Here is a 12,353-nt window from a genome sequence, read left to right as displayed (position 1 = left end):
AACAGCCAGGGCAATAGGGGATGGGGGTCATCCTACGTCACCAACAGAGAACTGAGGCTTAAGTGGGACTAAGACACCAGGACGCTTTGGGGGCAGAGGCCAGGTCCTAAAGGCTCCTCTAGACCCTCATCCCTTGAGAAAGTTGAGGGCCAGGGGCTCAGGGGCAACGCAGAAGTCCACACCAGAGACCATAAGCCAGATTTAGCAGCACTTTTACTTCCACATCTGAACTCCCTGGATCCTCACAACAGCCCTGTGAGGTAGGTAGGGCAGGAAGGTTTCAGAGATCCCCATTTATAGATGAGGATGCTGAGGCACAGAGAGGTGAAATGACTTGCCCAAGGTCACACAGCCAGCAGTGTAAAGGGCCCAAAGCCACCATTCTTCTGGCCCTTTGGAGGTCCCCACATCCACTCCTGTACCCCTCTGTGTTCCCACCCTCTCTTACCTCTTGAGTCCACAAGGGCCTTCAAGGCAGGCTGACAGCTAGGACTTTTCAGGAACAGCCATTGGGGAGGGCCTGATCAACTCCAGGTAGGCACTGACCTGTGGGGCAGGAGGCCAGCTCTGCCCTCCCCCACTTCCCAGTTGGACAGAGGGCCCAGTAGGTTCCAGAGCAAGGGTGGAGCTGGGCATGGTCCGTGAATGAAAGGGAGTAAAGGTGGGTGTAAAGGTATGTGTGTCCTTTGCTAAAGATGAAGGCCACCCCCAAGTCCCAGACACGGTGTCTCAAGTGCCCCACCCTGTGCCTCCCTCATCCCACAGAGCCACAGTGAGCTTTCTCAGCAGCAAAAGGAACCACAGACATCTGCTTCTGGCACTGAACTGCTCCAGTGGACAGGTCCCATCAGGCATTCAGACCCCATCACGCAGACACAGTGCCTCCACAGCTTGACTGGGACCCTGGGCCACACCCCCGATGGCAAACAGCCGGGGCCCAGCCTGCAGACTAGAACAGGAGCAGCGGGCCGTAGGCATGGCAGGCAGTGCCTCCCAGCGCCGCCGTGCAAGGCTGAAGCCCTCCACAGAGCCCAGAGGGCACGGCTGGTTTCCTGCAGGAAGAAGACAGATGTTGTAAAGGGCGCAGGCTGCAGGGGCTCCAGCTCTTTTTCTCCCTGAGCTCAGAGCATGGCCCAGCATGCATTACCCCAGGATGGGCTATCCATGCGTTGCTACTCATTGCCCCCATTTCATCACTCATTCATTTATTCATTCACATTTCTATTTCTCCATTCATTCAGTGGTCATTTGTCCTGTTTTTATCTCCTAGGCCCCTGCTGGTACAGAACCCACAGTTAGGTGCTGAGAGACACCCCAAAAGCTGAGCCAGGCAGACCACCCATTGACTGTTTTACAGATTGGGAAAGGGAAGCTCACAAAGCCCTGACCCCTGGAGTACCTAGAGAAGGGCAGGAGGTGGTGCTCACGCAGGGGGCTACTCTTTCCTGTCTTGGGCTGCCCTCCTATCCCTAGCCCCACAGAGACTCACCAAGGCCCCCAATGGCCACGATGTGGTCCCCAAGTGAGCCAACCACAAAGTCGGCCCTCTTATCCCTCATGCGCAGGCTTCGGGGCAGCTTGGTCCAGGACCCTGCAGGGGAGGGGAGGTCAGATCTAGCCCCCTCACACACACTGCACCCCTCCATCCCATGGAGAGTGGGAGAATAGCCCAGACCAGCCACTGCTCACCATGCTCCAGGTCGAACATCTCCACAGTGTTGACAAAGTGTGGGCGGGAGTAGAAATTGTGGGGCCCGGGCTGCTGCAGGCCACCCAGGCTAAAGACGCTGCCTTCGGCCATCACGCAGCCGGCAAAGGCCCGGCGGCTGGGCAGGCTTGGGTGTCGGGTCCAGGTACGGGCCTCCAGATCAAAGGCCTCAAAAGCAGTCACTGGGAGCTTGCCCTGGCGGCCCCCTGCCAATGGAATTGGGGCACCTGGGAGGCAGCCCAGGAGGCCTGGCAGCCTCTTCCTTTACCAGGTTGCTGAGCCTTTACCACTGCCCACCCCAGCTACTCATACCCAGCTGTGTGCACACCAGAGCACAGATCAACCGCAAAGATCCTTAGGCACTGGGGTTTGGTTTTCCAGCCTCAGCAGGACCACCAGAGGTCAGAGCCTCAGAGCAACCCTGGCTCAAACCAACAAAACTTCTCTTGTCCCACCATCCCAGATTAAGCTTGATCCCAGCCAACCTATAATTTTCCACATCCCCAGGTCCTTACCCAGGACATAGATCTTGTTCCCGTTCAGGAAGGTGGAGGCCCCGTAGCAGGGTGTGGGCATCGAGGGCAGCGAAAGCCAGCAGTCCCGGCGGGGTTCATACACCCGAACCTGGGCCTGGGGGGTTGTGTCAGGGCCCATTCCCCCCAGTGCATACACCATACCATCTGCGGAGAAAAGAGTAATACAGACTATCCCTGGGCCTGGCCACAGCACTCCACCCTGACAACAGCCCTGGTCAGGGCTGGAGGTGGCTTAGGACAAACCTATTTATGGTACCCCTCCCTGGCAGCAGAAACCCTCCTGCCTGCCTGGAGTGGGGGCTGGGAGAGCTAGGATTCCCACTCTGGCCAGGGCCCCTTCAAGTGAAGAGCAGGAGGCAGCCAATCTAATTATAAGCCGTCTCTGTCTCCCTGGAGACGCTATGGCAACCAAGTCTGGCATCCAAGCAGGACTGGTGGTCAGACCTGGAGGCCACAATGTAGGGACTCTCACGGGGGAAGGAGGGTGGGGGATGGTTTAAGCCAGGGGTGGGGGCCATATGGAGATCTGTTCAGCATGGAGCTCAGACTGGAGAGGGGGCTCTGGGGATCAGCTGGGGGGCTGGGAGAGGAGCTTGGGCCTGCAGGATGGGGGTGCTGTCCACAAGCCTTCTGCCAGCACTTCTGTACCCTGCCCTTTCACTAGAGTAGGTTCTTGCCCTGTTATACTCTCAGGGTCAGCTGGGGGAATGTGTGGGGGCCTTGGGCAGACAGCCAGTTAGCTAGGGGCTTCCATGGCAACTGCCTCCAGGCCAGCTTGGCTTTTGTCCATTTCAGTCTCCCTGGTTTGTTTGTGTGGTGCGAGGAATTTAAGCACTTGCCGGGCTCTGAGCCAAGGCCCTGCTCCCATCCCCCTCTCCCAGACTATTTATAACTGTGGGAGTCATTGGGCCACCCCTTCTTGTCTCTTACAGAGGAGGAATGGGGCAGGGAGGTGGCTTGGGCCTCCCATCATGCTGGTGGCTAGCCTGGGCTCTGACTCCCACCTCACAGCTGGAAAAGGCAGTTTAGGCTGCTGCTAGCCCAGCTCAGAGCTAGGTAGGGAAGGGTACAAGAAACAAAGCCATGTCCAGGGCACCCAGGCAAAATTTACAGCTCTTGCCCAATCTCTGAAGGTAAGGGACCAAGTCAGGAAAGAATGGAGGGTGTTGGGGCACCTGAGGGACCTTCCTTGGAAGGCCACTCACCTCTCTCCACAGTTGCAACCCCCATGGCTGCCTGAGGTAGGGTAGCCCGACGCTCCCAGCGGCCCTCGTCAGCCAGGAAGGCCTCCACAGCAGCTACCGGGCTCTGGCCCTCATCCACACCGCCCACCACTAGCACCTGCTTGCCCAGTACCACAGCAGCCGCACCAGCCCGGGCAGTGGGCAGGGGCGCCAGTGCCAGCCACGTATGTGAGGCCATGTCCAATGTCTCGGCAGTGTCCAAAGGCAGTCCAGCTCGGCCACAGCCCCCCAACACTAGCAGGTGCCCATCCTGGTATGCCACTGTACCATATACCCGGCAGGTGGGCATGGGTGGGAACACCTGCCAAGCAAAGGCCCGGCCACCTCCTGTAGCCATGGTGTTCACCTCCAGTGGCAGGCCATGCTATCTGCTCAGGCTGCAGGCCTCACTGAAGGGCATGATGGGGCCACATCTTGACTCTACCAGGGCTACAAGGGAGTGTGGGGCCAGTCCAAGGACTTTGCTTTCACCTAGGGAAAAGAGGGAAAACAAAGGGTCAGAGCCACTGACCAGCCCCTCAGGGTACAGATGAGCAGCCTGGCCCAAAATTGCTGGTGGGAAAAGCAGAGGGAAGACACACCTCCACTGCCTAGCACACTGATGTGGAGGTCCTCCTGGAGTGGGAAGGAGGGCAGTCTCCCAGTTACCCAGGCAACTTCCCGACTTGCTATGGGGCTTGAGGGATTCTCCTCCCATACTTTGCCCTCACCTAGTTGCTCCCCGGTTGAATCTAGGTCTAGGTGGGAGGTAAGGTGACTAGAATAGGACTTTCCACCCTAGCCCCCCCCTTCCCTTTGCCTCAACAATCCTCACCCTGGTGCTCTGCATCAGTGGAGTTTTACTGTACCCTCCCCCCTACTGGCTTCCAGTGTGCTCTGGGCAGCCATCAGGGTCTCCAACCTGCTGCCAGGGATCAGAGTCCAGGGTATCCTTAAAACCCCTTTGGGAGCCATTCCATAGACTGCATCCATTCCCACCAGCAAAGGCCAAGATCAGGGTGTTTGAGACTGGGAGGGGAGGGGCTGGAGGCCAGAGTCCAACATTTCCCCTCAAGATCTACCCTCAGGGGTTTGCCCATGCCAAGTCCCCAGAGGCCTGCCTTCTTGGTGTCTGGGACGGGGAGGGGGATGATTTTTGGGAACCCACGAGCACTGGACTCTAGGTTCCCAGAGTCCAGGGCGTTGCCAGCAGAAATGGGCAGCTGGACTTAACAGATTCCAAGTTCCCTGGCTTCTCCTTTCCCGCGGGGAGGCACGCTCCTGGGACCCCTGGCGCGAGGGCCTCCTGGCGCGAGGGCCTCCCGGCCCCAAACTTCCAGCTCGCGGAAGGGGGGGCGGGTCCGAGCGAGCGCGCTTGGGGCTCTACACCCCGCGCCCTAAACTTCCCCTGAGCGCGGCTCCCGCGGGACTCACCGGCCGGGGCTCCGGCGCCGCCGGGGCGCAGGGTCCGCGGTTCCGGTTCCGCTGGTGCCTGCTCTGGCTGGGTCTGAGGCCGGGCTCCGGCGGGGCTCCGGTGGGGCTCCGGCGGGGCTCCGGCTCTTCTCCGGCGCGGGGCGGGGCTGGACAGGGTCCGCCCCTCGTCCCCCCTCCCGACTCGGGAAAACCTCCCCCCTGCTTTAACCCCGAACCTGCCGTGGCCGGAGCAGGGCGCGCCGACCCATGGTCACACGGAAACCGGTGAACAGACAGACGGACATGTGGACGCCTGGCCTGCCCAGGATTTGGGGTCCGACCTCGGACTGGGGGAGAAAGGAAGAAGCGGTGGGCCGCACGACACGTGTATGGTGGGGGCCGTTCTCAGCAGGACCCAGCCTGCGAGCACCGGCGAAGGGGCGGGCCAGCAGAACCTGGGGGCTTGAGAAGGGGGCGCCTGCCCACCACCGCTGCGCTCCGAAGAGCCCACGACAGGCTTCGCGGCGGCGCCCCCTGGAGGCCTCTTAGGGTATGTCCTGGGCCTTTGGTGGGGGCAATGGCTCGGTCGCCCTTCCCCAAGCACGGATGAGGGCACAGAACAGGTTCTGTGGTGCACATTGAGGGTAGCAGAGGGTGGAGGAGCAGAAAGTGCCAGCCTCCGTACTTGACAGGCCCTTCCACAGGCATGGGTGGGGGCAATTTTTGTGGGGGAGGGTAACAGAGCAGGTGATGAAGAGTCAGAGGCCAGGGGACCTCCCAGGCAGGTCACTCTGGGCTTATTTTGCAGGGCCTGAGGCCTGGGCTACTCTGGGACCCAAGGCACTCTGTGACTGTCCATCTTCAGGGTCCTGGGCCTGCCTCTAGCCAACTCCGGGGTCAGGCAAGAACAAGTTGGTGTGACAGAGGCAGACCTACCTCAGACCCAGACCCTGGCCCATCCTATCTTCTGAGCATCAAGAGTACTGGCTAAGTCTGTGAGCTAGGGGCCCATTTGTACAGGTCAGTGGTCACCTATGAGAAGAAGTCCTCGTGATTGTGCTTGCTACCATTTGTCCCTCTTTCATGGACAGCGTCTGCCTCACTTTCTCCAGAAGCACACCAGGAGACTGAGATACAAGTGCATATAGTTAATGTGGGAGATGAGGACAAGAAGCACCAGTAGAGGAGTGGCAAGAAGACAGGGAAAGCAGCCAATAAAGGGGTGTGTCATCAAACAAGTTCCCACTGTGAGCAACAAGGACCAAATCCTTCTGGGGACTCTGGGAGCCATTGTAGAACATGGGCCTCACATTATTGTTCCCATCAGAGCAAGGGAATGCTAAGGTATTCATTCTCAAATCTCCATCAGTCATGGGTTGAGAGCAACTTGGAGACATGAATACCCTAGCCTGCCTGACTTTTGGCCAGCCTAGAGTGTGGGCAGAGCATTCTGACCAGAGAGAGAGTCTTCAGTCCCTTTCAGGGGCTGGCAGATGGAGTTGGACGGCCCTCATGGAAATGGTGCCAAGGCTGGTTGCAGATCCTGGCTAGAAGGCTTTCATCCTCCCACTCCACTCTGCCCCCAACATGCTCCTCAGTTAGGCCAGTCACTGGTACCTTCCTCCATAGGGTATTCACACTGTCCTGCAGACCCCCTCACACTTCCCACTGTTCCCTTTCCAGGCCCCTTCCCCTCTCCTTTCCAGTAATTAAGCACATAAAAGCCTCCTGCCTTTAGATACCTCCCAGCACCCCAAGTCCTTCCATTGTTCCCTTCCTTCCAGTCAAACTCTTGAAGTCATCTTCTCTCACAGTTTCCATTGCCTTGGTGTTGGCCATCTTATATCTGCTACCACTGCTCCCCAAAACTTGGTATTGCCAAAGTCACCATGGAACACCATATAGCTAAAATGGGGCAGGGTGGGGCGGCTATCGTCTTTTTCTCAACTGAAATCTTTCTGGCCTCTTCAAAGCCTCACCCACCCTTGTGACCTTGGCTTCCTCCTGCTGCTTGTCCTGCCCCTCGGAGGTTTTTACAGGCCCTGCTTCCTCTCCTTCCCCAGGAAGTGCCTCCTCAAGACCCAGCCTTGGCTTTTCTCCCTGGCACATAGACTCCCTCCTGGGGTGAGCCCTCCAAGGCCACTGGCCTCACTCACATCTAGATCTTCACCAGATCTCTCTGCTCAGGTGGATATGGGTCTAGGGTCCATCACTAAGGGATATAAAAGATGCCAAATGGAGAGGAAGGGCTGGATCCTGGGACGGCCCTGTGGTCTCTCCAACCTCATCTCATCTGATCCCAGTTATGCCTGGGATGGTCAGCATCCACCAAAGTCCAGGTCAAGTCAGACTTGGCCCTGATTAATGATCCCAGAGAGTTCCATCTGGGACATTCTGGGTACCAAGAGGCAAAAGGATCAGCCTCCCCTCAGGAAGCTAGGTACCCCAGACCATTTCCCTGAACCCATATCATCCCCACAGTTCTAATGTGTGGAAGGGACACAGACTAGGGATGGACCTACCTTTTTTTGTCTTCCACTTTGCGCTGACCTCTAGGCTAGACATCACCAGAGAGGTATCCTCTTTCCAGGACACACCTAGGCCCATGTCATCCCTGGAGGCTGGACTCTGCTTCTTCATGGAAGTGGCTTCTGTTTACACAGGCCTGGCCCCACCTGCACATGGGGGGCCAACACTGCTGGCTTTAGAGAAGCTGTAGAAGACAACTTGGGCAGAAGATGAGGCTGGATTGGTCCTAAGGGTGAACAACTAATCCTCAACCATGGATGGGGCAGAGATGGGGCTCACCCTCAGTTGGGGACTGGGAGTGCTAAGGTGGGACTTCCTGATTGCAACCCCGAGACCCTGGCCCTTGAGACCCCATCCTTCCCTTCTCTCTACCAATACAAGGGGCCAGAAGCATTGACCCCAGAGGAGCAGGAGAGTTTGCATTTCCTGCTGGACATCTTGGCTATGCTTAAAGGCACTGAGGACCCCACCATCAGGGCTGAGGCCCTGAGAAGCTCAGGTGCACAAGGTGAGGCCTAGGGTGGGGTGAGTGTTTCTCTCTAGGGGTGCCCAGACCCCTCTGTAGAGGCAGGGAAGCATAGATCAGGTAGAGGATCCTGGGGTTTTATGGGGAGTGAGGAGGGCTATCAACCAGTCCCCAAATGAAGCATCCAGTCACACTCTGTGACTGCCCATAGGCTTCCACCTGCCCCCCCAGCTACCAAATTTACACCACTGTACATGTCAGGTCCAAGAGTTATGACAATATTTTTGCCTCTTAGCTCAGGCTCTGACCCAAGTACAGATGCCCCCACCATCTCATCCATGAAACCAGGACTTCCAGGTTGACTCCCAACCTGGAGTTGGGGGCCCTTGACCAAGAAGTGCCTTTGGTCAGAGCAATAGAGACCATTCTGACCCTTTAGACTCCTAAGGTTAATTTTTACCTATGTTCTCTCATCTGATGCTGCTTGGGTAGTGAGCCCTGTAACTGTCACCCCTCTGCTGGCCCCAGGGTACATGTGGAAAGACTGTACAGGTGGAAAGAAGTCCCAATCTCTTAGGCCAAAAAGCAGGGATTTGGGGAAGAGTTAAGACTTTAGGGAGGGCTTTCTGCCACTGAGGGAGCTAAGGCTGGACCAGGGTCCTCCCACCACACCTGTGGGCATGCTCCTAAACAAGTACACTCAGGCCCACACTGGTATGCTGGGACTCTCAGATTGGACATGCCCAGCTTTGGGCTTATTTGCCACAAATGTGTGCAAACCAGCCTTTCATACCACATGCAGTGGGCCCACTCTCAGGAATAGGGGAAGGCCTGCTGCCCTCAGAGGAGTTACAAAGAGGCTCCCAAGGGACACCTCAGGCAGGGTGCACTCCTCTTTCACCCTCTGTTCAGGCACCTGGGACAGAGGTGGGCCTTGCCAGTGGCTGCGGGAGGACTAAAAGGGTGAAGGATATCTTGGACCTTGCCAAAAATCCCTCCCACATGTCGTTCCACCATCAAGCCCCTCAGAGAAGGTGTCAGATGGGCCCCTAATCCAATGCTAGTCTGGTGCAGTCTTGCCTGGGGCAGCGGCCGAAAGCGCCTCTGCCCCTCACACTCCTGCACAGGTCCGCAAGGGTTTAGAGCGGTCCCCTCTGCCACCTCCTCCAGGAAGTCTTCTCTGGTTTCCGCTTGTCCAGCCCCCAGACTTTGGGGGAAACGGGGTCTCGGGGGGTCAAGGGTCACTAGGGCGGGCCAGGTCCCGGAAGCGGAAGCGCAGCGCACTTCCGGTGCGCAGCAGGCGGCCATGTTGGAGCAGCGGAGGCGGCGCAGAGGCGCGTCCTGGGTCCCCGCGGCGGCGCCGGTAGGTTGGGGCCGTGGGCCTAGCCACGCCGCGGAGGGGTCGTCCGCGAGGCGGCAGGGTGGATGGGCCGGGCGCCCGGCTCCTTCGGAACCAGCGCCCTCCGCCGGCCCGGCAGAGACCCCCAACCCCCACCCCGTGCCCAAAGACCCCACCCTGGGGCTGTGCGACCCGGTCGCGCTCTCACCGCCTGTCCCGTGCATTTCGCTTCCTCTAAGGCCCCCCGCTCCTACCGTCGGCTTGGGTCTCAGGGACGCGGACTCCCAGCCTGAGGGCCCTGATCTGCCCCCGCCCCAGTTCCGCTTGGTTAGGGCCGCTCCCTTCCCGCATCTTTTCATCAGCTTCCCCGGCCGGCCTCGGGGACACTTGTGAAGGGAAGTCAGGGGTCGGGCTGCAGTCTCTGTTTTCCGGAGCCTCTTGGAAAGCCCAGGAGACCCCTCCCAAGGGCCCAGGCCGACCTGAGCGGAAGAGCCCCCGGTTCACCCCCAGTATCTGTGCCTGGAGGTAACAGGTCCCTCCTTATTGTACTCACAGCCCTGGGAACTACACCCCTTGGGAAAAAAGAGAACTAAAGTCATGTGTAAGGACTGTACTTGGAGAATGGCCTTTGGAGAGGGGAAGTGCCCGAGACACCTGAGGATCCAAGAATGTTTCCAAACAAAGAGCCCCAGGGCACTTCCTCCAGGGAATTCTGAAAACTTCTGCTCCACTAGGGGGAGGAAGAAGCTGCACAGACTCACCTCTTGGCCCCAGAGACTTGCCTGATCCCAGCTGATCTTTTAATTCTCCTGTGCAGCTGCGGAGCTGTCTCTGGGACCCCTCAGTGATGGGTTAGACTAGATGTTAGTCATGATTGACGGCCTACAGCTTTTAAAGAGAAGCCTGGGACAACTTGGGTCTTCCCAGACAGCTCCAAATGGGCTGTACCAAAGTCTTCTTCCAAGCCCTAGTTAGGACAGTTCAGATCTCTAGGGTCCACTTTATTAACCATCTTACTCGGAGTCATTGGCTTCCAGACCTTGGGCTCTTGGTCTGGCTGCCTGGCGCCAGGCTGCCTGATTTCCTAGAGATGTATTATTAGTACCTGCTACTCATCTTTTTAGTTTCTGTTGAAGGAGAGTCTGGCTTTTTCCCTGGGGTTGGTCTCCATGGCTCTAGTGCTAGGAATTGGACCTCTGAGTGGACTGTCTGGGAACTCTGAAAGCAGAACTTCTGGTGGGCAGGGAGGTCCACCCCTGGGCACCTGAACAGCAGCAGCTGTAGGAACAGAGATGGTCATGGACTTTGGATGTAAGTCTGGGCCCTTTGGCCAGCATTCAGGGAACATTCAAAGCTTGTATTGCCCTGCTGTCCCCTGTTTTTCCAGCTAGACCTCCCAGCCCTGACCACAGATTCCAGTCACACCAAGTTTGCCTTACTCTTTCTCACTTTGGAGCCATTGTATTGGCTGTTGCCCTTTTTGCTCCATCTCCATCTGGTCCTTTCCTATTCATCATTCATGTCCCACATGAATATTCCTCTCCCGGGAATCCTTCCCTTACCCATTGGCAAGCTGAGCTGTGTGCCAGTGTGCATTCCCAAGAACCTTGAGGGTATCTCTATCTTGCCTTCTGTACAGGGCTCCTGGAAGACAGAGATATTTGCCTGTATTCCCAGTGTTGAGTCTAATACTAGGAATTTGGCCAAGCCCAGATCTCTCCAGGGGCCCGTCAGCAGGTTGGATGGCTCTGATGAGCTTATGGGCATGTATCCTGAAGAAGCTGCCTCTGACCCATATGAATCCCCCACCTCTACACCCCCACCCTCCACTGTGATAGGTGGAGAAGACCAGGGTTTTGCCCCAAGGAGTGGCTCACTCTGGCCAGGCCCCTCTGTGTCAATAGATGTTATTGTGAAGATTGCTGGCCCTGATTGACCTATCTACCGGTCCTGGCCCCTGTCTCGGTGCTGTTCTTATTGACTCTTCCTTTTGCCTTGGAGGTGCCAAGCGCTGGTTTGCGGATACCCAGGCAGATCTGCAGTGCCTAATGCCATGAGCGTGGTGGTGCAGCATGTGGAGGAGAAAGCTGTGCACTCCTGGTCGCGGATCTCCACGGCAGGGAAGAAGGTCCTGGAGGAAGCGTTGCTTGTCTTTAACCCCATGAGCCAGGATCTCAGTGCCACTGAGGCCCAGCTTGTGGCCTTCCTGCAGGGCCTGCGGGATGATGGCTTCCAACCTACCATCCTGCGCAGCGGTGATGTCTATGGCTATAGTTCGTGCACAGCCAACCCCCCAAGCCAGACAAAGCTTCAAGCTCGTGCCCCCACCCCAGCTGCCACATCACCTCCAGCCAGTGCTCCCCGAACTGCCATGCGGCTGCCTGCAGGCCGGGCCACGCTGCTCCCCATGCCACTGTCTGGCAGGCTGGCCAAAGCATCCACACCAGCCCTCGCCAAGCATGCCACCACCAACCTGCTACTGAGCTCCCTGAAGCAGTCAAGTGCCAGCCGTGCCCGGGGTGCAGCAGTGGGCTTTCCCACCCACCTCTATCCAGGTGTCTACCCTGCCATGCGGCTCTCCGTTGTCCTTGAGGCCCTGGTTCCACTCAAGACTCCCATGCCCTGCTTGGGTGCCAAGCACAAGGCACAGTCACTGCAGCTCTCACTTGCAGACTCTCCCCTGAAGCTGCGGAAAGGTCCAGGGAAGAGGCTGGGGAATTCCCAGCCCAAAGCTCCCAGAAAAGCCACAAGCAAGGGCTCCAAGTGTCTGACTCGAAGAGGCCCCAGGGCTGGATCCCGACAAGGCACTGGGCCCCAGAGCAAGACCTACAAAGCCTCTGGTTCCCTCAGTGGCCCACGAATGAAAGGTGGCTGTGCTCTGGGCACCAAAACAGCCCAGGCCAAAGCTTCCCGTGCCCAGGCCAAGGTGGCTCGAACACAAGCCAAAGCTGCCAAGGCCCGGGCAGAAGCCAAGGCAGCACGGATCAAGGCCAAGGCCAAAGCCAAGGCAGTGCGGGCCAAGGCTAAGGCCAAGGCAGTGCGGGCCAGGGCCAAGGCCAGGGCAGTGCGGGCCAGGGCCAAGGCCAAGGCAGTGCGGGCCAGGGCCAAGGCCAAGGCAATGCGGGCCAGGGCCAAGGCC

The 12,353-nt window shown here is 58.1% G+C and overlaps 2 protein-coding genes across 2 annotated transcripts in view; one reads left to right on the top strand and one right to left on the bottom strand.

Moving 5' to 3' along the window:
* Nucleotides 1-194: 194 nt before the first annotated feature.
* KLHDC8B (kelch domain containing 8B) lies at nt 195-5,053 on the bottom strand. The gene is made up of 6 exons (XM_029244437.1): nt 4,902-5,053; nt 3,450-3,959; nt 2,224-2,388; nt 1,690-1,914; nt 1,490-1,591; nt 195-1,052 (listed from the first exon to the last, which is right to left on the bottom strand). The coding sequence occupies exons 2-6, from the start codon at nt 3,823-3,825 to the stop codon at nt 856-858; spliced, it is 1,065 nt and encodes a 354-aa protein (XP_029100270.1). The 5' UTR covers nt 3,826-3,959; nt 4,902-5,053; the 3' UTR covers nt 195-855.
* Nucleotides 5,054-9,163: 4,110 nt separating this feature from the next.
* Nucleotides 9,164-12,353, top strand: part of CCDC71 (coiled-coil domain containing 71) — a 3,764-nt gene continuing 574 nt past the window's right edge. Inside the window, exons 1-2 of the mRNA XM_029242407.1 lie at nt 9,164-9,238; nt 11,216-12,353. The exon at nt 11,216-12,353 is cut by the window's right edge and continues 574 nt beyond it. Coding sequence (XP_029098240.1) covers nt 11,268-12,353 — 1,086 coding nt within the window. The 5' untranslated portion in view covers nt 9,164-9,238; nt 11,216-11,267. The remainder of the gene's footprint in view (nt 9,239-11,215) is intronic.

This window comes from Monodon monoceros, unplaced genomic scaffold (genome assembly GCF_005190385.1).
Source record: "Monodon monoceros isolate NGI ecotype Baffin Bay Population unplaced genomic scaffold, NGI_Narwhal_1 Super_Scaffold_3, whole genome shotgun sequence".
NCBI classification, from domain to species: domain Eukaryota; kingdom Metazoa; phylum Chordata; class Mammalia; order Artiodactyla; family Monodontidae; genus Monodon; species Monodon monoceros.
This window is presented reverse-complemented; position numbering and strand designations above follow the sequence as displayed.

Excerpts from the sequence above, each read along its gene's own strand:
- KLHDC8B (XM_029244437.1), bottom strand. The coding sequence starts at position 3,825 with ATGGCTACAGGAGGTGGCCGGGCCTTTGCTTGGCAGGTGTTCCCACCC. Across the intron at positions 2,389-3,449 it reads GGTTGCAACTGTGGAGAGAG|ATGGTATGGTGTATGCACTG; the intron begins GTGAGTGGCCTT and ends TTTTCTCCGCAG. Across the intron at positions 1,915-2,223 it reads GAACAAGATCTATGTCCTGG|GGGGCCGCCAGGGCAAGCTC; the intron begins GTAAGGACCTGG and ends TTCCATTGGCAG.